This window comes from Mercenaria mercenaria, unplaced genomic scaffold (assembly GCF_021730395.1).
Source record: "Mercenaria mercenaria strain notata unplaced genomic scaffold, MADL_Memer_1 contig_3692, whole genome shotgun sequence".
NCBI lineage: Eukaryota > Metazoa > Mollusca > Bivalvia > Venerida > Veneridae > Mercenaria > Mercenaria mercenaria.
Window position 1 is genome coordinate 7,777 of NW_026461855.1, and position 24,504 is coordinate 32,280.

The 24,504-nt window shown below is 34.4% G+C and overlaps 1 protein-coding gene across 2 annotated transcripts; it reads left to right on the top strand.

Annotated features, from left to right (window-relative positions):
• Nucleotides 1-1,697: 1,697 nt before the first annotated feature.
• LOC128553304 (putative tyrosinase-like protein tyr-3) lies at nt 1,698-11,515 on the top strand. 2 transcript variants are annotated; one of them, XR_008369316.1, is made up of 5 exons: nt 1,698-1,829; nt 2,259-5,251; nt 6,168-6,373; nt 6,946-7,391; nt 7,731-11,515. XR_008369316.1 is itself a non-coding variant. In XM_053534436.1 (3 exons), exons 1-3 carry the CDS (start codon nt 6,240-6,242, stop codon nt 7,928-7,930), a joined length of 780 nt encoding a protein of 259 aa, XP_053390411.1. In that variant the 5' UTR covers nt 5,328-6,239; the 3' UTR covers nt 7,931-11,515. The 2 variants fall into 2 exon arrangements, 1 of the variants encoding a protein (XP_053390411.1); XM_053534436.1 differs by lacking the exons at nt 1,698-1,829; nt 2,259-5,251 and having other exon boundaries at nt 5,328-6,373.
• Nucleotides 11,516-24,504: the final 12,989 nt, after the last annotated feature.

The window sequence follows — 24,504 nt, forward strand, 5'->3', positions numbered from 1 at the left end:
GTTAAATGATTCCATCTCAGATGATGACCTTCTTATACATTCTTTCCATCCATCGATTCGCAAAGACAGATTTGGGGACAGTCATGGCAGAGTGGTGATTTATATTATTTACCCAAAGATATAAATAAAATAAATAACCATATAGTATTATAATTGGTGGACTAAGTCCCCTGACTGTAGGCCCTTGCCCTTCGTCTGCTTATATAACAGTTACCCCATTCAAGTACAGTAACGGCGGGGGCACTACAGGATGTATAATAACAGACCCGGTTCAGAAATATTTCATTGGGATGCGTTGAGCGGTAACAGTTAAAGAATGAAGACAGCATCGGCGGGCCGAGTGGGGCTAGGTACGGAAGGGGTAACCCATTGTGTTAGGTAGGTCAGGGCGTGTCCGCCTGGAAATGTTTGAAATATATGAATAAAATGGTGACCTCTATTGCATTTTTGAGTAAAAAGTTTGAGGTACGAGGGTTAACCCCCTCCCGACAGTGGAATCAAAGGGTCTCTCCCTTGTCATTGAAATATAGGTAAAAATGGTGGCCCCTGCTGCATTATTGCCCAGAATTTGCGGCACGTTATACCGACGGACATTTTTGAAATATAGGAATGCAATGGTGTCCTCTGGTGCATTTTTGGGTCTAAATATTATTTTGATATTCGACCTTCGTCTTTCGATATCCTTTTATGTAACAAAATGGTATTCGGTCGAAATATACATAGAACATAAGTCAGTTTTTATTCTTAAATTTATATTTTCTAGCATGCAGTTATGTTGCTTTCAGTTCAGTAAATGTTGTGCGCATGTGTAACGGAAGATGCCTAAGCGAAACTACGAAAACTCAACAAATAAGATATTTGTCGTGTCTTCGTGCCGGCGGGGCGCAAACACGGCAACACAAAATCTCAACAAATAATGTATTTGTCGTATTTTCATGTCGGCGGGGCGAAAACACGAAAACACGACAAATAAGGTATTTGTCGTGATTTCTTGTTGGCGGGGCGAAAACACGACAACACGACAGCACAACAAATAAAGGGCGCCAATACGACATATTCATACCCGCCAACACGGAAACTTGACAAATAAATATGTCGTGTAAAAATTGTCGTCTTTTCGTGTTGTCGGTTTTTTGTGTTCTCGTGTTTTCGCCAAGCCAACACGAACATAAGAAATGGCAGAAATTTTATAGATTTTATCGGTAAGCCGTCAGTACTAGTTTTATGAAAGACAAGACTAGCCTTATAATATCAAAATATTTGCGCATTTGAAATGTTTAGTTTGTTCTTTAGGAATGGATTTAGTCTCTTTTTTTTAATTTTGTCACTCTCAAAATTAATAGGTTACAATTTACACGAAGTTATTCATTGTACTTCTCAAATCCATAATTTTCACCCAAAGATTGGAAGAAAATGCAAGAATGGCAAAAATCTGACCGTTAAAGCAAAAATGTGCTTATTCGATCTTTGAACTTGTGCTATAACCTTACTATGGCCCTAAGAAAGCGACAGCCCCGCTGATATTCCCAAATTTCTACAAAGTTGAACTTGACTGTCCGGTGTTAACAAACAATGCCATCATAGGTACTTCTAGTTTCTCTTTTTCGGATATATAGGCAGATTATAATGTAAAGATATGGTTTGTTACTTAGTATTATAGAATTTCGCACTACCGTTTAACAAATCAAAAATGGGTAATGTTTCACCACTATTGTTGTAGATTTGGATTCACTGCACCACCAACAGGATTCAGATTACGACGGGACTTAAGAACTCTAACAGAAGAAGAATGGATTAAAACTGTAAACGTCTTTCTTCAAATGTATAAGGTAATCTAGTTCAATCATTTTTTACAACCGTTTCAAACCTCGACTGTTAAAGTTCAAAATCAAAGCACAGACAACGCCAAAAAGTATTGGATATGACGTTATTACAAAATATCAAGCCATATTTCCAGGTAACAATAACCTTAAAGATTAAAAGTAAAGAAAACAAAAATATAAATCTCTTAAAGGTGGTGTTTTGAAGCGATTTAGATTTTATATACTTTTGCTGAACATTAACAGAATGGCATACATTTTCAGTTCAATGCTTTATATCGAATATGACGTCACAATATATTTTCGTCTTCTTGACCACATTACATAATACTATGACAATAGAAATTTGCCTCAAGTCTTGAATTAATAAAAATGGCATTTGTATGTTTTATGTAAATGATTTTAACAAAACACATTTTTCATTTTTTTGTATTACAGGATGGTACTCTTCGCGCATTTGGCCGTTTGCATTCTAAAGTAGGTAAAAGCGCACACAGAGGAGCTGCATTTCTCGTGTGGCATAGAGTATTCTTAACACAGGACGTATCAACTTTAGTCTGTATATGTTACAGTAATATTTTTCCGTTCGGTTTGTTTTTTGCATTGATTTAAATCCGCACAGGTATTAGTCAAATACACGCTTAATATGTGTGTTAAAATGTTTTGGGATGGGGTGGGGGCATTAGATTTACTTAATACAAAACATCGTTTTAAGAACCGTAATTAATGATTCCAGTCTTTAGTTTTGACATATCTATAGTTGACATTAGCAGTACACCCTTTTATGTCTCGCAAAAAAAGAAGACAATTTTGAATGTTCATAAGAATTTATTAACATTACTTTATGTAAACAAATTAAACTTAATAACCCATGATATTAGTACCAAACCAAAGAAACTATCAATATCAGCAATAAAAATTACCCAATATTAGCAATACAAATTACCCAATATCAGCAATAAAAATTACCCAATATTAGCAATAAAAGATCACTTCATGTTTGTCATGTTTGCAATGTAATAGTGAATCCCTCTCACGAAAAATATTAATAAGGAACAAAAACAGATTTTCAATTAACCATAATAGTCATACATGAATGAAAAATGTCGGTACTAGCAAAATATAATTTAATCCATATTAGCAGTACCAATTGTCCATATGAGATTTACAAAGATAGCAATAAAAACGTCCCTCCATAGCAATATAAAAATAATTCCATATTAGCAATATAAATGTCGCTTCATATTACAAATAAAAAAGCTCCTTATCAGCCACTAAGAAGTTACTCTATAGTATCTATACAAATTTTAAAAGCTCAACTAAAGTTTATGCTTTTTGTTTATGTATTATCTCCATGTCGGCAATACAACAAACAGTTACTCCATATTAGAAAAACAAACATCATTCCATATTAGCAAATACAAAATACTCCATATGAACAATACAAAAGTCACCTGCTTATCAGTGCACTTGATTTAAAGATCCCGAAAGTGGTACGCTGTGTGTTGTGTGCTAGTCATGTTCCGCGTTCAGCCTGAACTGCTTAACCACGGATTGTTAATCAACTTATAAAATAGTATCTGGAGTAGAACCAACTTCCAGCACACAAACAACCTGGTATCAGGCAATTCCCTTGACGGACAACAGACCTGGCTCAGAAGATAAAAGATGCTTTTCAACAGAAGAAGACCACAATTTGAATATGGATCAATCTTCAAACAAATTCTCGGTTTACGGCCTCGTAGTCAAATAACAGACAGAGAAACAGGATTTAAGGCATAGTGTTCAAGTAGATTAAGTTCTACTATTAAACAGAAAAAGTTGATATAACAATGAGCCAAGCTTTTCTGTAAAGTCACGATGTTTGATAAATGAGAAAATCATCACCAGATGGTCTGTATTTTCTCATCATCAATGATCTGTTGTCTGACCTTCAAGATGAATCAAGAATACACTCTTTGCAGATAACCGTGTGTAGTTGGTGCACGAAAGAGATCGTAACAACTGTCACATATAAGATGCAACAAACTGCAGACACGTTATCCATGATGAGAAGAAGCTTGCCAATCTCAAGAAGTTATCGGACAACACATGGAAAGCTGACGTGCTTATTCTAAGGACTGTATACCTGGATACAGTCATGCATCACCTTGAATATGGCTAACCAGTTATTGACCAGTTAGCATGTGTTTGACAAGGTCAAGAACCAAGTCCTTCGTATGATCTCAGGAGTAACTAGGTCAGCTCCAATAAAGACCATAAAAACGCATGTTATTCAACGACTTAGTCAAAGGACGCAGCCACCATATATGTATCCTGTGGCCTCAGTATTCAGAATACATTGTACATACAGTCTACTTTCGTTTTTTTACGAGCCAGTAAAAATATTATTATTCTGAATGAAAAGAACAGCATTCGGCATCCGGTAAGAATAAAGATATTTAATATTTAAAATAACTAAATATAAAATACAAATGACAAGTTTTACAGTAATTGAAAGGAACTGTAGAATATCAGACACAAACAACGAGAATTATAAGAATAAGGAAAGATTGAAAAACAAAACATTAATGACTATTATATTTAGCATAACGAAACATTAATCAACAGTCTTAAACATACAATAACAGTATCGAAATATAGAATAAAAATCATGCCTTTTACATCGCTGAAAATTAATACCAATCATGTAGTAAGAATAACGAATTATAATAAAACAAGAATGCTGAAAGAATACTTAAACTTCTGCCATATAACTCCATATAATTTGAAAACTTATTTGGAACAATAACGTATCTGCTGTACTTGGTGTATAAAGCGTTTTTGTTTAATGAATTGTTGGCATGGCCTCCCAGCCCAGGATATTAATGTCTTCATTATGTCATTGCATTCACGATATCATTCATGACCTGTTGAATTCTGTTTGTATAAACTATAAACATATACTACAACACTTTTCTTATTGAAAATTGAATAACATTTGGAGAATCAAAATATCAATATCAATTCTCGTAAAAGATAAGTTAGTTGATGCTTGTAAATATTAAGAATTTCGAATATTTGTTTCTTTTACGCATCATTAAGTATGCTAACCGTTGGTGCATTCTGATATAAAGTAATCGAAAGTAACAAAAATTAGAAAGATGTATATACTTCCCTTCCAGCTTTGAGGAAGAAATGCGAAAAATTGATCCAACTGTATCTCTCCCTTACTGGGACTACTCGGCTGACTTCTATATAGCTAAGCCAGCAGAGTCAGTTGTCTGGAGTGACTGTTTCATGGGCTCAGGGGTCGGTGAGATTTCAGGATATTTTGAAAAATTTATGGGGCACATTATTCATATATCAGCAGAAATGCGAACAGTGACTGCTATGGGAAACTCATAAATCTAGAGGATGTGGACAAGCTTCTGAAATTTTGCTCGTTTAAGGTATGCTTACAGAGTAGGAATATTTCGAGCTTACTACATATCTATAATTGTGTATTTATTTTCTATTTTTCAAAACCAAGAACAAAAATCAAATAGGAATAGCCAATTTCCTAGAACGTTAAATGTTTATCAATCACATTTTTATTAATTCTAGCAGACATTTTTAATATTAACCTTTCAATATTAAAACTGTATTTATTGATATACAAAAAAAAAAGTTCTTCAAAATGTTTAAGAACTTACATATTATTTGTTTTCAACTTTCGTCAATAAATTGAATTTCGAGGTGTGCTTATGTGTACAATGAATTGACTGTAAAACGTTCCTTGTAAATGTATTTGCCAAAAAGGTATTCCTTTACATTTGAGTACATGTTTGCAAAGCCCGCCCGCTTAGCTCAATAAGAGAGCGCAGATCTACGGATCGCAGGGTTGTGGGTTTGAGCCCTGTTCGAGGAGTATGTTTTACGTGGCGATTTGATAAAATACATTGTGTCTGAACTCATTCGTCCTCCATTCGTGTTGAGAAGTTGACAGTTGCTTCGAAGAACAGGTTTGTACTGGTACAGAATCTAGGAACACTGGTTAGGTTAACTGCCCGCCGTTACATAACTGAAATACTGTTGAAAAACGCAGTTAAACCCAAAACAACCAACGAACACGTTTGCAAAACATACATGTATAACTGTAAAAGAAATTATTTTAGCGAGATCACATTTCGCGAAACCTAAGAGCAGTCTTACAATTCGAAGATTAATCTTTGCTAAAGGTGTAAATGTTTCATGTAAAAGAAGTTAACATTCGATTTTCGCAAAGTTTTTTTTTCGCGAGTTTTTAGCAAAATTATGAAACACATTACTAAGAAACAAATTCCTGTATTTTTTCGCAAATGAAATGGTTTATTTAATCAATTGAAGGATATAACAACTGGTATACAAACAGAGGAGGATTACCAAAACCAAGAGCATAATCTTGAGCTATTGCATGATATGGTACATGATTGGGTGGGAGGAGATATGGGAATAGTTCTAAACTCTGCGTTTGATCCAATATTTTATATGCACCATGCATACATCGACTACATTTTTGAAGAGTTTAGAAATCATCAAAAACAAGCAGAGAGGTAACATTCTTTTTCAAGTTCAAGTAATTAGGAGGTACCGTATGGTAGTTTTGTGTACTTAATCTGGGACACTGTCGTCTCTCAATGTCAAACTGAAAACACCACATTTCCATGAATCTTACTGTTCCAAACTGGAATCATATTTTATTTATGGAAAACGTTACTCTGAAAAATAAAAACCAAATTAACTGTGTTTAAAACTAAATATGTTTACCTGTTGACAGTTCACTTGAGTGAACTATTGGTACTGCTATTGAATTTATACATATAAGCAATATTTTAAACTAATTACTTTAAAATACTAGTTTCTGATTAATACATACGGTCGTAAATCGACAGTCGACACGCTAGGGCTTGAGTTGAGTGTATGGAAACAGTTCGATTTGCATTGTTAGAATATTTCATAAGTCAGAACAGCTCTATATATTTTCTTATTTTCTCTATATACTCTCGTGATATGTTCGAACTTAGACAATTTATCAGTTTATATCTTGTGATTCTTTAAACTTAGTATTATTTTCTTTAAGCGCATTCTAATTGTTTTCATTTTTCTATACTATTCATGCTGTTAGGTGCAAATATATAGACTTAGAATCGGATTATCGCCCAATGAATGACCTTTGCCAAAAATGCAGCGATACCGATACTCGTGGACATGGACCTGACGATACAATGGTGGGATATAATCATATTCGAAACATTGACGGACTCTGGTTAAATTGGACTACAGAATTTTATAATTACGAACCTAGACCTTCATGTCCCCACAACTGCAGCGGCAAGTACTTGTACTGCGACAAAAGTTTCGACGCTTCGAAGTATCCTGATGGAATCTGCGTAACTAGAACAAAGAGTGCAGCCACCTGTAACAACCTCCGAGTTAAGAGAGACACAAAATCATTGACGCCCTCAATTTCCTGTGATAGGCCGGGAAACAAATTTGAAGTTTTACACGGCGATGGTAGAAATAGGCGCATGTCGGTAAAGACGGCTTTGGAAAAGCTTAAACTGTTCGCCAGTGAGTTATGTAGTATTTGTCGTCTTGTCTGTTTATGATGATATGAAACATGCACTGCCTTCAACTTTTCCTCAGATAGCATTAGGAGAGTCAAACAGCTTTGGGGTTTATTTTTTCGTTATTCAGATGATAAAAGTACATTGAAAGTTGTTATTGAAATGTATTGAAATATTTAGCCGCTGTATATGAGGAAAGCTTTGTACCGAAAATCTGTTAAATGATCGTAATATACTCATAACTGATACAATGCTTGAAATGAAATAGATTTACTTCGAAATTATAAATTTCTTTATTTGTTAAGAATCAATTAATGGTCTTATTTTTCATTTCATTTTACAGCTAGTTTCCTCGGCACTAAAAAGTCTACCGAAAAAGCGGAAAACGAATCAAGGCCTTGCATCACAGGTATCATATTCGGGATCGGTTTTGGCATTGAAACCGTGGTGATAATTGCGTTGATAGCCTATATATGTCTTAAATATGCACAATTGAGTGGGGGAGGACAATATATTACGACAAGTACTCAGGATGCTCTGTAATCGTTTATTATAAAAACAACGGAACAAAGCATCACATCATTGACATTACAAATTGACTGCTGTTGACTCATAATGTATAATTTGATAGTTGTTGAACAAACCCTTATATTCCTTATTAAAAACGAAACATGTTAATTTGATTTTATCCCATTATTTTATATTTTAATAAGAATGTTTGCAGTTTTATGATAAATCAGTTTACAGATATTCTGATAAGTTTTGCGTATTAATATGAATACCACTTGTTACACCTTTTTCATTTTTATGATATTGGTGGTTATTGTTTGTTCAACATAATCAAACTATTATCGATTATTTAATATTATCATGCATGAAATACATGTGTTCTAACTAAGTTGTCCTGTGTAATAATGTTATGCGTATGCTTCTTATCTTTGTAAAAAATCTAATTTAACTATATGAACTTAATGCCATATGGCGCCCGTTACAATTTTCCATGTACTTGCTACTTGCACTTGCTGTTGAACAGGCTCAGTCAAACAGAATATGCAACATTATCATTCATGTCGTGTTAGGCGGCCTGTGGTTTTCCACATTTTTGCAGCGTTGCATGTGCTGTATGGCAACTGTAAAAGTCTCCCTATACTTTCTATCAAAGCTATTATATTTCGATATCTTGTGATCGTTCAGCACATCATTTATGTTGTGTAAGTGTATTGTTTAAGTTTTCTGCTTGAACATTTCGCTTAGGTGGTTCCAAAACTCCTGCGTTAATAGCTTTGGGATTTGTTAAGTCACCAGTTTGCCTGCTTTTGGCAGTTTCTGTGATATGCAAGCTCGATAACCTCAGATCCCCTCTCTAAATTCCAATTTGTTTAGTTCTGCCCTTAGTGTTTTATCTGGGATCAAAAACTAGGTCACTAGGGTAAATCAAAGAAAAACTTTGTGTATGCGATAGAAGCTGTATTTTTCAATTGATCTTCATGAATCTTGGTCAGAATGATTGCCTTGATAAAATCTAAGTCAAGTTTGAATATGGGTCATCTTAGGTAGAAACTAGGTCACTAGGTCAAATCAAAGAAAAACCTTGTGTATGTAATAAGGGCTGCATTTTACACTGGATATTCATCAAATGTAATCAGAATGTTTGTTTACTAATAGATGAAATCAAGGTCGAGTTTGAATATTGGTCATCTAGGGTAAAAAACTATGTCATCTAGTGTTCGCAACAGGGGCTGCTTTTTACTTTCGATATTCATAAAATTTAGTCAGAATGATTGCCTTGATGAAATCTAGCTAAGTTAAAACATGGGTCATCTGGGAAACATGTTTACTTTGTTATGATGTGCTTCTCAGGTGAGCGACCTAGGGCCATCTTGGCCCTCTTGTTACGTAATTGCTTAGAGTTCTGCTGAGGCCGGTTGGTTTGAGAGAGAGAGAGAGAGAGAGAGAGAGAGAGAGAGCCTAACAGTCTCTACTAAATTAAATGTACCGTCCACATTATCTTCCAAGGGGACTTTAGGCAGTAGTTTAATCTGAATAACATTTTCTTGTTCTCAGAAAAACTGTACAATTCGACTTCGGTTGGCAGACACATTGTCATGAATAAGTTTTATGGCTTTCAAACACTTATTTGGTCGTTTATGATGATAGATTCATTTGACAGCTATAGTAGTTTATTTCATAGAACTTGTCTGTGGTGGCTTTACCTTCTGTGCAGGGAATTTATACAACTAGAATGAAAAACATGGCATAGCATACCTTCTTGCCACATTTGTCTTTTGTAATGGCCAAGTACTTGAATCTCTAATGCCCGTGGGGGAGGGGAGCGAATGTAAAAACAAGGAAGAATATCCAACAGGGAAAGCCACGTTCCAAAAACGCAGCCTCCCATAGGCACACACGAACAACACTCGCACACACACACATACACACACACACACATGAAAACCATGATTTCCATGATTTCTTCACATTTCATTATAGCATTGAAATTATAGCATTGAAATATAATCACTGAATATGATTGTGTATATATTAACGATTAATTAATGTATAACTTGGTCAATTGTACTGGAGTTTTTCGATATCTTACAGGTAAATTGACTAAACATCCGTTTTCAAGTACATGAATCTCATTATATATATAATATAATGTTTCTACGGAAGGTCGGTAGTGACAGAATTTATGTACTTATCCTCATATGATACCAATATCGGCCCTTTTGTCCTCGTCTGTATGATAATTAAACGTATTAAAAAGTTTGCCTTTTAATGAATTGCAACGGACGAGTAAAGCATTTGGAACGCTGTTAAGCATCAGTTTGCCTGCTGCCTTTGCAAACTTAAACGACTGGTAAAACCTTGAAGGCTGTATGTAAGAATTAAATGTTATGTAAGAATTAGATATTGTACAACAGTTTGATTTTCAATGTGTGTTGAAGACTGTATGATAGTAAGTTCTTAAATCCCAACTGGACTTATTGATTTCTGTCTGTCTTTAGGCCCGTTTCGTCGCGCCTTTAAGGGTGTTTCCAAAATTGCTCTGTCCTGTACAAAGGCAATGAGTACACGCATTGTTTTTGCTTGCACTTTATATAAATTTGCAGGAGCATTGTTGTTTTTTACATAACACGTCTTCTATTGCCATTGCCTGTGTGTAGCAGAGATAACTTTTATTTACACTGTAAGTGACTTAGGAGCATGGACGGATAAGAGTGAGTTTAAGTGCACCATAAATCTATTTAACATCCCAGTGGTGATTTTGCTTCTGATCTGTATCAGGCGGTGCCAAACAGTTTTCCTTTCTCTGTTCGTTTTGACCTCGTGAGTTTACTTTGTGCGTGCATACGTGCGCGTGTTCGCGTGCGTGTATGTGTGTGTCTGTGTTTGTGTGTCTGCGTATTGTTCGTGTGCATATATGTGTGCATGCTGGGTTGCGGATTTTGGAGGCTGCGTTTTTGGATTATTGAAAGTAGCTTTCCCTGTTGGATATTTATCCTTGTTTTTAGCTTTTATAATGATGCCAAGCACCGGTATATATGGCTTTCCTTTAAAACTTTATAGAGGCACAGTCGAATGCAATGGCCATACTCTGCCGTAATACAGCTTTAAAAATCACATATTTGGCATTATATAACTAAAATAGTGTTTCCGGTACTGTAGTTTCATGTTTTGTTGCTTAATTTTAAAAATTAATATGCACTGCAATCAGACTATTTGAATGTTTGTAACTAAACTCTTGATTTATTCGAACTTTTCCGTAACAGGGTTTCATGTTATTTCATTTCTTTTCAATATAACTCCAAAGATTTTTTTATCTATTTGCCATTTATCAAATTTAATTTTAACGTTCAGAATTTGTTATGGTCAACCCATTTATACAGGTGATTTTCCAAGAAAATACAGCTGTGTCTTTAAAATTGAAATCATTTACGATTAAAATTCTTCTGCCATACTTGTAGAACTTGTGGTTTAAATACTGTTTGCACAAAGACAAAATATATTATAATAATGTTCATCTATAGTATTCAATACAGTTCTAGTAAAACGAATTGAAATAGTATGTTTCCTTATGGTTTTTTTTCAGCACCATTATGAATGAATCAATTCTCTTTAGTTAAAGAGAGGTGGTTTTCGTCTTATAGATCCATGCTATATTACGTATTATTGACTCCTTAATTACGCTTATCTCACTGGTTGATGCATGGTCTCATTGAGGTCCATAGAAAGTGATTTTTGTCGCAAAAATAAATGATATTATTGAAAACAAACTTGAACGGGGAACACAGTATAACAAACGGAAAATGTAGGCATTTTGAAACTTTTTAACCTTTTGATGTGGTATGAAGTCCCTATGTTTCCCACCTAACATTTATTCAGGCGGTTCCTTGCACTCAGGGAGAACCATCAATTGTCTGGTTGACAGCTGGATGGTATTCTCACATGAAAAATTCTACAACCTAAGCTTATTTCGAACATACAGTGCTAAGGGGAAAGTCATTCAACGTCAGCGACCTTAACCACTCGGGCACGTAGGCACCTGCTAAACAAATGAAGACAAGATGGAAAAATGAAAGTATGTGGCTTATAAGATACAAAATGTATATGGGAATATCAGTCAATCAATTTCGGGCTGTGTTTATATGTAACAACACATGAGAATTAGGCAATATGGCCAGGAAACTTGCTTGGCTGTTAATTGTAACCGCTTTCTGGGAGGTAAAGATACAAGTTTTGATAAAGTAAGAAAGAAAGAAAGTATTAATAGGACAATTTCTTGCATAAGCGGTTTATCAAATTAACGGGTTATTTTGGTAACGCGAAAACCAAGCAGAAAAGATGTTAATGACATTTAGACGGTCCAGTCGTAGCATTGCATTCTTGTATAACGGATATCAGCATGCAAGCATGAGAAATTAATCCGCTTTGATATATTAATAAAGCAATTACAACAATCTAGACAAAGCCTAGAAAATGGATACTTTAACAGCACTTAAAAAATATTTAATAGAGTATGTAGAAAAAAAAGCGCGAAAATTAGCATTCCACATAGCCACTTGTACCAAACTGCAGAATGGTTACAATTTCTTGTGTGTCTCTCTCCAGTCTGCGACTGTGCAGAGTTATGACGCTATCAAAAAAGTGGCCATTTCAATAGGTTAAGTCCACTTAATGTAATGAAATTTATTTGTTGTGTTTATGTAGAAGATGACAATCATGCTTCATAGTTGATAAGACAATGGGAATAAAATGATAACTCTTTGTTTTCATTTTGTAAAAGATTTCACAAAATTTATGCAGTCGATGTCCCCAAAGGATTTGCACATTAAAAACCTATATTTTCGTTTTGTATATATGACTACGTGGAACAATTATTTTCGAGTTAAACTTACTTTTGATATACACTATGATACCACACTGCTCAAGAAAAACATTTTATTTTTGAACACAAAATCATTTTTACTGAATCACAGGTGCATTCAAAGAAAAGTAAACCTTAATTACATTTTTCACATTTTAACATAACGTTAACTACAGTGTTGTTATCTCTATATTAAAGGTATAATGCATAACATTTTCGCAACGTGCACCACAATGGCATGTTAAGTCATTCCTTACATAATTAAGAAAAGGGCGTTGTTAAAGTTACTACAATTATTTCTTATCCTTACATTATATACGGAATAACGTCTTTAAATAACGAATGAATCAATGGTGGATGAATTGTTTTCTTTCTTTTACTTTAGAACTTCCAAATGCTGTTGAATTCCAGTATCAATTTCAAGAGGGTGCCAAAAGGTAATCGAAAAAGGTATCAATGAATTCAAATACTGTTAAGTTTTTCTACCAGTAAGTCATGTTATAACCATTATTTCGGAGATTGCACGGTACGTAGTCTGTCTCATAACTACATTCAGATAATTTCGTAAAAGGTCATTATATTTTTTTTAACAGTGGTCACTTGTTCTTGGCTTTCTCTCCAAATAGATACTAGATAGAAAGTGACATACATCTTCTTTCAGGAAACAGTTCATTACATTTTGTAACGCCTGTAACTATCCTTGCAGCTTTTTACTTAAGTCATTCAAACACCGGCTTTAATTATCCATGCAGACATCCCTTTCAACAGAGGCGTATTAAAAAATAGTTTGAAAATTTGATTTAAAGTAGAAAAACATATTTACGCATCTCGCAAGTTAACTCACAATCCGGAATGCTACATGTAGGATTATATCAGCCAACCGTTGATTCGCCATGACTAAATACCCAAAAGTATTACACCGTTTTGCCACGCACGACAACTCATTTGTCGGTACTAGTTAGGACCATATCGTATGATGTCGTCCATGGCACTTTGAGGCTGACGCACAAAAATGCGACACGACATCGCGTCTTTAGTATCTTGAACAATGAAATAGGTCCAATCGCTAAGGTGACTATGTCTTAGACTAGCTGACAGACGATATAGAATGTCCTTTGTTAAAACGTATGGCTGGTGAGACCAAATATCTCATACATCAATTTTCCTATGGCTACCTTGCCTAAATGGTACGTGTACCAATGATTTGTAAATGATTTCAATTATGAGCTAGATAATTTCAGGGATCAGGGTAATCACTAAATGTTTCAAACTAACAATCTTCAATTATTAGTAATAAGCTCAAATGCTGAAGACTCTATACTTGACTGGTCTTTTTGTTGAAGTTCCCGTCAGGCAATATCTCTGAATCAACAGCATACGAGTCCTATCGCTTAGATACCCGGCCTCTCTCCTCTTAATTATCCCCCGCCGATGAAATCGGGAGGGGTGTATTGAAATGGCGTTGTCCGTGCGTCATTCCGTCAGTTCGTCCGTCCGCAGCCATTTCTCAGTAACTACCTGGTAGAATTTCATCAAACTTGAAATAAACATGAACCAACATACTGCGATGATGCCCGTCGTTTGTTTTTAATTGGTCAATTTTCCTTAGAGTTATTGCCCTTGGTTTAATGAAAAAAATGTCCGTCCGCAGCCATTTCTCAGTAACTAGCAGGTAGAATTTCATCAAACTTGAAATAGACATGAACCAAGATACTGCTATGATGCCCTTCAAGGTTTGTTTGGATTGGTCAATTTCCCTTAGAGTTATTACCTTTGATTTAATAAAAAAATGCACAAAAATGTCCTTCCGCAGCCATTTCTCGGTAACTAGCAGGTAGAATTTCATCACACTTTAAATAAACATGAGCTAACATACTACAATGATGCCCGTCAAGTTTCGTTTTAAATTGGTCATTTTCCCTTAGAGTTATTGCCCTTGATTTAATGAAAAATACACGTCTGCAGCCATTTCTCAGTAACAAGTTTGTAGAATTTCATGAAACTAAAAATAAATATGAACCAACATAACTCTGTCGATGCCCGTCATTTTCTTTTTTTATTGGTCAATTTTCCATTGAGTTATTGCCCTTTAATTGTTTCAAAATCCACAGATTTGTACATAACAAACCAACCAATTGGAAGAATTTCATTAAAATTCTTTCATTCTTTTCCATGAACATTTATTATTAACATGTGAAGTTGTGTACCAACACCAGGTCGCCACCTTGCCTTGGTCACACACCCTCCCTCTCCCAACCCCCACCCCCTCCCCCCAAAAAAATATTTCTTCTTTTTCAAACCTTCCATGAATATTTATCAACATGCAAAGTTGTACCATTCTCTCACCTCACTCCTCCACCCAGTCATGCTCACCACCCCGATCATGCATTCCTCCCCCACCCCCCTTTTTTTTAATTATTAATTTTCCATCAATATTTATAATCAACATGTGAAGTTTTGTACCCTCCCCCCCCCCCCCCCCCCCCCCCCCCCCACCTATTTATACTTAGCAGACGTGAGCTTTGATTGGGGCTATTTATAGAACTTGTTTCTGACTGGTCTCAATTTGTACATAGTATTTCACAACGGGTACTTGCTTTAACAAAAGGCTTGTTCAATTTAAGTATTGTATACAACATAATGTATGATTCTGGGATCCAGCTAACAGTGTAATTAATCCAAATCGTCCATAAATGACCCAAATCCTATTATTTACAGCAATTCAAATATAATTATAGCAATGGTAGCATGAAAAGTGAGTCAAGCACTATCTGTGCTTATGTGTAACGTTATCAATATATCAAATATACAAATTATTCTGTCAAGCTCAAGGCCAAGAAATCACTAGGACCAGACCACATCATCAATGAGATGCTGACCCATATGGGAAGTTTTGCTATGAAACCCCTTCTAGGTGTCTTCATCCTGAGCTGTAAGGAGGGAGGCGATCACAAGATACTTCATTGTATTCATAGACCCTGTTACGTTTATTCCAGTCCAAGAATTATTAAATGTGCATTAGTAAGAGTATACAGTTCGTAGTCATTGTTAATTTTATGAATAGACAGACGCTTGTGTGAGAATGACACATAACGTGAACAAACCACCCTCGTCGCGTCCATCTTAATTTGTTTTCATCATGTTCATAGAGCTTTATATCTATGCTTTAAACAAGAATAAAATTCAGTTTGATTTACTTAATTCAGTTTGCATTACTTACAAAAGAACTTTTTTAAAAGCGCACGCAAAACTTCGGAAGCTGAATAGTGAAAAGGATAGATAGAATTCTTTATTACCTCCACACAGTAAGAGTACATGCGTATATATACAGTTAATATAAAGTAATTATTCAAAGTACAATACATGCAACAATTTAGGCTCTACATATATCAATAGACTATAAATATATTAAGCACTCTGAATATTTACAATATATACAATGACATAAGCATATTACAGAACAAAGTCAATAGCAGTAGGCAAATATCAACTTGCATAAGTTTGCAAAATGAGTCGGGAAAACTTACACCACTGACCCAATAACTTGCCGAAACGACATACAAGTTAGATGGTCTATGGTCAAACATCACATGAAATAAAATTCACAAATACTGATATGTGTACTGCGGACAGCTCCTGTTGATTCAAAATGTTTGAATGTATATTTTTTTTGAATATATCTAACATTTGTATGCATCCTTTTTTTGTTAAAGGCATGGTAATTTCAGTTATGGACAATATCATACATGGCGTGGTTGGTGATATTAAGCGAACGGTATCATTGAAAGTAAATTAATCAAGAATTTCATATGGAACCCTCCCGTGTCTAAAGGAAGTGTTCGCGTTATCCGAGGTACGCTATATCCACAATAGGAACATAGTTCGTGAAATGTATAACAACCAACTGACGTTCAGCTTACAGGACTGACAAAACTGCTATTTTAGTCATTGTTGGTGCGTTTAATTGCTGTTTCATCAAAATAAAACTGTACTTACGTATTTGTATTCAATAATAAATAATTCTATATTGATTTTTCTTTTAATTAAATTCTTATATCTAATTCAATTTCAGTTTTCTGTATTGGGGCGTAGAATTCTTCATGTGTGAAGCCATCCACTTGGCATCTATCCAGGTCCGCTCGTGATTAAACAATTTGATTACCATCAAAGCTGGAAAGTTGCTATATGATCTATACCTGTGTCGGTGCGAAATTAATAAAAACAACAATAATCAGTATTGGTAGCAACCAAAATCATAGCACGTATATTTTTCGGTTTATTTTTTTACCTCCGTGTGAAAAGTATATCTGTCATCAATGGAACTAAATGCTTTGATAAACTTGAAATTCGTATCCAGATGATTATCTCTTGTCATAAAAAGACATTACCAATTTCAGTAGCTTTAAAACTTATTTAAAATATATGCTAATTTTAGTTCCGCTGTAAAGTACTGTATCGTACAATGACAATGAGGGGTCGTAATTTTATCAACTATTTTTGTATGTTTGAAACAAAACAAAAAGTAAATTTGCATACTTTAATGTGAGCAATGGTAAAATATCTCGAAATTAAGGACTAAGTTCGTCATGAACTAGAGTAATTTTGCGTTGGGACATGGAAATGTGTTCCTTATAACCGAGATTTTGCTATATCCGAGTTTTTATATATCCATGTTTTTCTCTTGTTTTTAAATATATAGGAGAAAAATCAGGCATAAAAACGAGTTCCTTATAACCGAGATTTCCTTGATACCTAGTTCGCTTAAAGTGAGTTTTAGTGTATAAAGAAGGTTATCTAGGTGTTGTCGCAATGCACAGACAAATCAAGATTGAGTCTGTTTCTTTCATCGGAGAAACCCCGATCTTCATAGACATGATAACAGTGTCCCCGTCTGAATTCTTACTGTACTCACTTAGGGACATCTAAATCTCGAACAGAATTCTTTGCTTAAGGTAGTTCTGAATGTCGGATCAATTTTTTTTGCATAATGTAGAATTTGATCAAACCCTGATTTTTTTCAACACATTACAATATATTTAGAACATCCGGCAAATAAAAAAGATAGGGTCGTGTGCTAGACTGATTTGACATATTTTGAGCTTTCATAATGGGAATCTGTGGTGTAACAGGGTCTAAAGTTCACTATTCTAACTACAACAACAACAACTCTGTTCTCTATGATAACTACTGTTTAATATAGTACTATGTTCTGAGTTAATATATACAACAATGTCTTTCTTCACAATTTCCTAACATAATCTCTATTATTTCATTAATGTCTAACTCTAACAATAATAATTCATTGCTAATTGCCCCGGCTCTAAACTATCTTAAATCGTATGGAGTATCGGCATACGTTACTAACATTAGCACGGGCAGATTGATACTGAAGTTCTATCTAGAATTTAGCGGTATTTAAGGAAAACTTCGTAGGGATGACTAAATTGTTTTTCTCCAAAAGGGCACGCATTTTGACCATAATAATAAAAACATGTCATTATTTCATTTAGTCATCTGTCATTACAATTAGTTAGAAACAAAACAACAATCATGACGCAGCGAATAACGTGGCCAGAGGGTAATTAACCTGGACGAGATATCTTAACCTGTCATTTTCCAGATGTAAACAAACGCTGAAGTTATTTAAAGTAGCATTCCGAAATTCTTTGTGTATGACTTTTTACTGACCGATGACATATTTCTGACCGAAAAACAAGATGATAAAATATGCTTATCTAAATAAGTATAATGAATTCATAAAGTCATTATACGACACTCGTCTCTTACTTGTGAGTTTTTTTGTTTTTTTAATTATCTATAAGAAAAATAAAAAAATAAACAAAAATTAAAATTCCAGCGAGGCAATTAACAATTTAACACAAGGCAATGCATAAAACCGGCTGATTTTTATAAGTAATACGTAGAATTTATTTTAAATGTTTTTAGCCGTACTTCTGAAGATTAATGATTTGAGAAGGATAGAATACAACAGAATACAACAGAATACAAAATCAAGAACATATAAGATCAATGCATCATTATATACGCAATCAATGAATAAGATAAAACACAAGGTATTCGTGGATATCATTTTTCACAATTTCACAGATTTTTGGTTCAGTCCTAGAATATTCAATTTGTTTTTGTTTCAGTCCTAGATTGTTTTTCTTGCGTTTTGAAGTCAAAAACCCATTTAATTTAAATAAAACACTGCATTACCAGCGAAACACAATTTTCACAATATTTTTCACAATACTTTACACATTTCTAGAGCTAGAATGCACTTGTGCGCTTTTTACTCCCTTGCCCAGAGGGGTTTTGCCTTCAAGATTGTTACTGAAATAAAAAATAATAATTGTTTGTACACAACATAACTGTCAGAAATATACCTGTCAAAAGGAATAATATCATTAGGAAATATATTGTACTTCAAGTAATACTTAGACATGCGTAAAATGTTAATTACTCATAATAAAAAACATATAAGGTCACAGATCTCTAGAAAATACGATTAAATACGCAAAAGTAATATTAATAAGAAAAATCCCGTAACCTGTTTTATATTATAATGAAATAAAAAAAATCTACAACTTAGTATATACTAAAAATGAAACAATGTTCTAGAATCAAAGAGGTGACCCGTCAGCTTGTCAGTTTTCTCCAAAAAGCCATGAAATATGTTCATATGTCACCACGCATTATTATAGCCTTCATTGTTGAATAATAGCTTAGCCCGGCTTCAGAAGGTCGTTTTCACAGAAGGTGTGACGTGTTGCTCCAGCAGCATTCTCTCGGTTAAATGAATATACAAGCAATCATTTAACATTGTCAAAAGTTTCGTTTGTCTATATATGAACGTTACAAAAGGATGCCTTCTTAGAATCTCTAAATAGAATGTTTATAAATTTGCCTTTTGTATGCCAATCTGGTTTCCTGTTTTCTGTTTTTCAATATTTTATAGTTTTTATTTCATTTTAGTAATAAAGCGTCGTTGTCTCAAGTCAGGACTGTTAAAAACTCCGTAAACCTCTAATTACTATTCGGGATACATTTATTGTAAAATACAAAATGATAGTTTCTTCGTAAATGTTCAAAATAATTCTAATAACAGTTATCTCTACGCTGAAAAACTATGTATTTATCATGCACAAATTTGTCTTAAATCTTACACTTAGACTCATCAAAACATGTTTTATTCTCTCTCTTTACGGAATTCCGCCTTAAATAGCAGTAATGCAATGAAATATTTTACTAATGAATTTCCAGCTAATTAACAAGTACTACTAATTCATATTGAAACATAACCTCAACTACTCTGACTCATACATAAGAAGCAATCTCTAGGTCTGATTGCAAGGGTCGCATGCCTAGCGACATTATTCTCTACAACTCAACTTAATAAACTTCATGTTCTATATCAATACAGGGTCGCTTCCCTAGCGACATAATTCCCCTAAGACTCAAAAAATAAGAAACTTCTTGTTTCATCAACGGTCGCATTTCTTGCGACATACAACTATGTATAAGCATTACACATGATCTATGATGGTTCTTGACACATCATACAACGATACATTATAATAATACAATTAGCGGTACACACGCCTCACAGACGTATTCATCATCATATCAAAATCTCATGGAGTTCAGAGCATTTGGGTTACGATTCGTAAAATGTTACCTTGTCATTTTACTAATTGAGAGCAATTAGCTGCTTAGTTTCCCTAAGGGTATTCCTCACTTAATATAACTAAAAAACGGAGCTGGACTATACACATGTGCTTGTCAATTTTATGTTCTAATGAGTAATCTGTATGAAATTTATCTTTACAACAATAATGCATTTTCTTTATGAAATATACCATTTTCGAAAAAAATCTATATGATATTCTTGTAAAAAAAATCTTAATTGTTGACTTAAATGTACGAAAATTCGTAAAATTTAAGAATTAAGTATCTTTTGGATCGCCTGTAAAATTGTAAAAAAAATGTTAAAGAGAGCTGAACATCTCTTCAAATCAAAAATGTATCTAAAGAATTCCCGAATAGCATCGTTGGTATACGAGTTAAAATGAACAGTCACTAACCTGATGAAGTATCGATTTCTTTTTCCATAACCATACACCGTGGATATTCTCTTTCCTTGCCGAGCCTTAAATTGCATCTTGTCCTTACGTTTCGTTTGTTCATGGGGGTTCTAACAGCTGTCTTAAGAAGTTTATCGGTCGTCAGTTCCATTTCCAGTCGTCTGCCAAATCGCAAGTGTTGTTATTCCATTTTATTCGTCATGGTGGCCTCGTGGTAGTTGGTAGTACTTCTTTCGTGTTGTGTCCGCGACGTTTTGAAGATTCTTTTAAATCCTGGTTCTTTTAAGGCACCAAATAAGTCCCGTGTGGTGTAACAGTAACTAAAGTTCACACTACTAGCTATCAGCAACAACAACAACTGTTCTCTATAATAACTACTGTTTAATATAGTACTATGTTCTGAGTTAATATATACAACAATGTCTTTCTTCACAATTTCCTAACATAATCTCTATTATTTCATTAATGTCTAACTCTAACAATAATAATTCATTGCTTATTGCCCCGGCTCTAAACTATCTTAAATCGTATGGAGTATCGGCATACGTTACTAACATTAGCACGGGCAGATTGATACTGAAGTTCTATCTAGAATTTAGCGGTATTTAAGGAAAACTTCGTAGGGATGACTAAATTGTTTTTCTCCAAAAGAGCACGCATTTTGACCATAATAATAAAAACATGTCATTATTTCATTTAGTCATCTGTCATTACAGTTAGTTAGAAACAAACAACAATCATGACGCAGCGAATAACGTGGCCAGAGGGTAATTAACCTGGACGAGATATCTTAACCTGTCATTTTCCAGATGTAAACAAACGCTGAAGTTATTTAAAGTAGCATTCCGAAATTCTTTGTGTATGACTTTTTACTGACCGATGACATATTGCTGACCGAAAAACAAGATGATAAAATATGCTTATCTAAATAAGTATAATGAATTCATAAAGTCATTATACGACAAATCTATGGGAATAACATTTCCGCGAATAGAATGTTTTCTACAACGTAATCAAATTTATCACAATCGTAAATAAATATATGGCCTATAATATGGTGGAATGAAATGTAATATAGGTCCGTTTGCTTGTTTCAAGCTGATCTTATGATATTTGTGGAATTATTAAACGGGTCACATGTTTTAATATCATATTTTAACTTTATAAAGATAGTAACCTGCCGTTGTTATAATTTCCTTCGCCGGCTACCATTACTCCCTTAAATGACATTTCACTACCGTACGCCGAATCCAGACTTTATTCCCGGTTTTCCGGATATACGACGTAACCAATCACTTCCGGTTGATCAAACGTGCATTGACATAGGGTAGATTTGAGTATGACATGCCCCAAATGCGTTTGAACCCATATATTCCTTAATAACGGGAATGGATTGTTCAAAGGCTTTGCCCCTATTTCCAACTTTATTTTGTCCCTTTCGTTGTAAATGCTATGTGTTGTTGATGTTACTTCTTTCAACCTCATAATCTTTTATGCTTCCCCACCCTCTTATAATGGTCCAATCCAGTGTTTAATTACCTTTATCTTTTCACCTTCCTACTTCATTCCATGTTTTATCTCTCATATTAAAATGTACTACTTGATGGATGTTTAAGCAACCCACCTGCAATATCTTATCGCTGCAGATTATATTTGTGACTGACTTACAGACTCAATCAAACCGAGTCTGCAATTTTCACTGTTTGCCTTAATCTCGGTGGTTCCGAGAGATCTACTTTCCAGATTTTATTAACTTCACAACAGCGGATGTTAAGTGCTGTGTGGCGGCCGTAAAAAGTCGCCCCGACTTCATCTCAGTGTTGTTATATTTTCTGGCCCTTCGGGGTCATTGGTTTTAATTCATTTAGATTTGAAAATTGAATACTGCTTAAGCCGGTGCTAGGACGCGTCGGCAGTGTTGCATTTTCCATTTTTGCTCATGAACAGTCTCAATCAAACCGAGTCTGCAATTTTCGCTGTTTGCCATGTTCTCGGTGCTTCCGAGGGATCTACTTTCCAGATTTTATATTTTTACACTGCAATGTGTTGCTCTAGCTGGGGTTGCTGTGCTCTGTGCTTCCATCGAATCTACTCTTACCTTTTACTTTTAAATTTGCTTCAGCAAATGTCTTTAAATGTCAAGGCTAGACGCAAAAGTATTGTAAACGCTATTTAAAGTAACATGTTACAAAGGGTTTTACGGCAAGACCTCTACTTTTTCCGCCTCTCAGTGAAACCTCGAGGTCAAACAGGTATGTCCAGTAAAGAACTTGTTTGAATTGGAAACTCGAAGTTATAAAGTTCAAATTAAAGTTTGTCTGTTTTCCATATAATTTTTTTTATTTTTCTATAGTAAATTAATTAAAGCCTTTCTGGCAGTGCCTCATATTCACTTCCATCCTTCATGGCACCTTGATCAAATAATTTGATACGAGCATTCAAACTTCATAATGAATTGGTAAAGGGAACACTCTAAGATGGGTTGATATCTTAAGTAAACATTACCAGTATCTCATAAGTAATGGAATTACTTACGTTTTGGTGAACAAATGATCATTCACTTGCATTAGTGATAACTGACAATTTCGCAACTGAACTCATTTAACAGAAGTACCGATAAATGTATGTATTTTAATTAAGAAATAATAAATATGTGCCTATATTTTATCAGTTAATAAAATATGGGCAGGAGTTCGGATGCGTAATAATTAAATCACGAGTGCGTAGCACGAGTGATTTAATATTCGCATCCGAACGACTGCCCATATTTTATTAACTGATAAAATTATTGGAACATATTTATTATTTCGATTCTAACCACGTAAATTCTTCGCATTTTACAGCACTACATTTTAGCGCGATTGTCATTCGGCTGGCCATATGCTATTATAAAAACCTCCCCACGAATGGAAAGCGTTGCATCAAACGGAATTTTCCGATGTTCAGTAAATTTTAATTAAAGTATTAAGTAGTTATTGCCGTGAAAATGTTATTTTCAATAACATCAAAGGTCGGATATAGAAATCAGAGGTAAATACTTAATTCAAGGTTTATATATGCAGTTTCTAAAAATAGTACACGTCACCTACATGATGGCACTGAAACATACACGCCAGAACATTGCGGCGGCATATAAACACGTAAAAACTTGAGTCTGGAAGATTGGAAAATTAATTATAATTTATTTACTGTCAAAGTAGAATCTAGTTGACATTTGTGGTGCCTACAACGCAGAAATTGTAAACTACACACACGACCAGACATAGATGCACTGGTGTTGAAACTTTCCGGGCTGAAACATATTCTTACGGTAAAATATAAACAAATAAATTCATCAGTTAGATATTGTTTGTTTCAGAAAATTTGATGTACTTTTTATTACTACTACATAACACTGAAAAAGTCGAGTATTTAGTCGGTATATAACGGAAGCAGAGTAGAATCTCAGTCGTGTTACAATCGTAGGGCGGAATGGAAGAGCTATATTTTATCGTAGATTCATGTATAGGCGATTTCGCTATATGTTTATATAACAACTGCTGCGGATCGTGTTAGAATCACATATAATTATTGCAAGCATTACCTCCCTCTACACAGTACCTTCTGTATCATCCAGGAAGTATATAATACCAATAATATAACATTACTACAAACGTACTGTA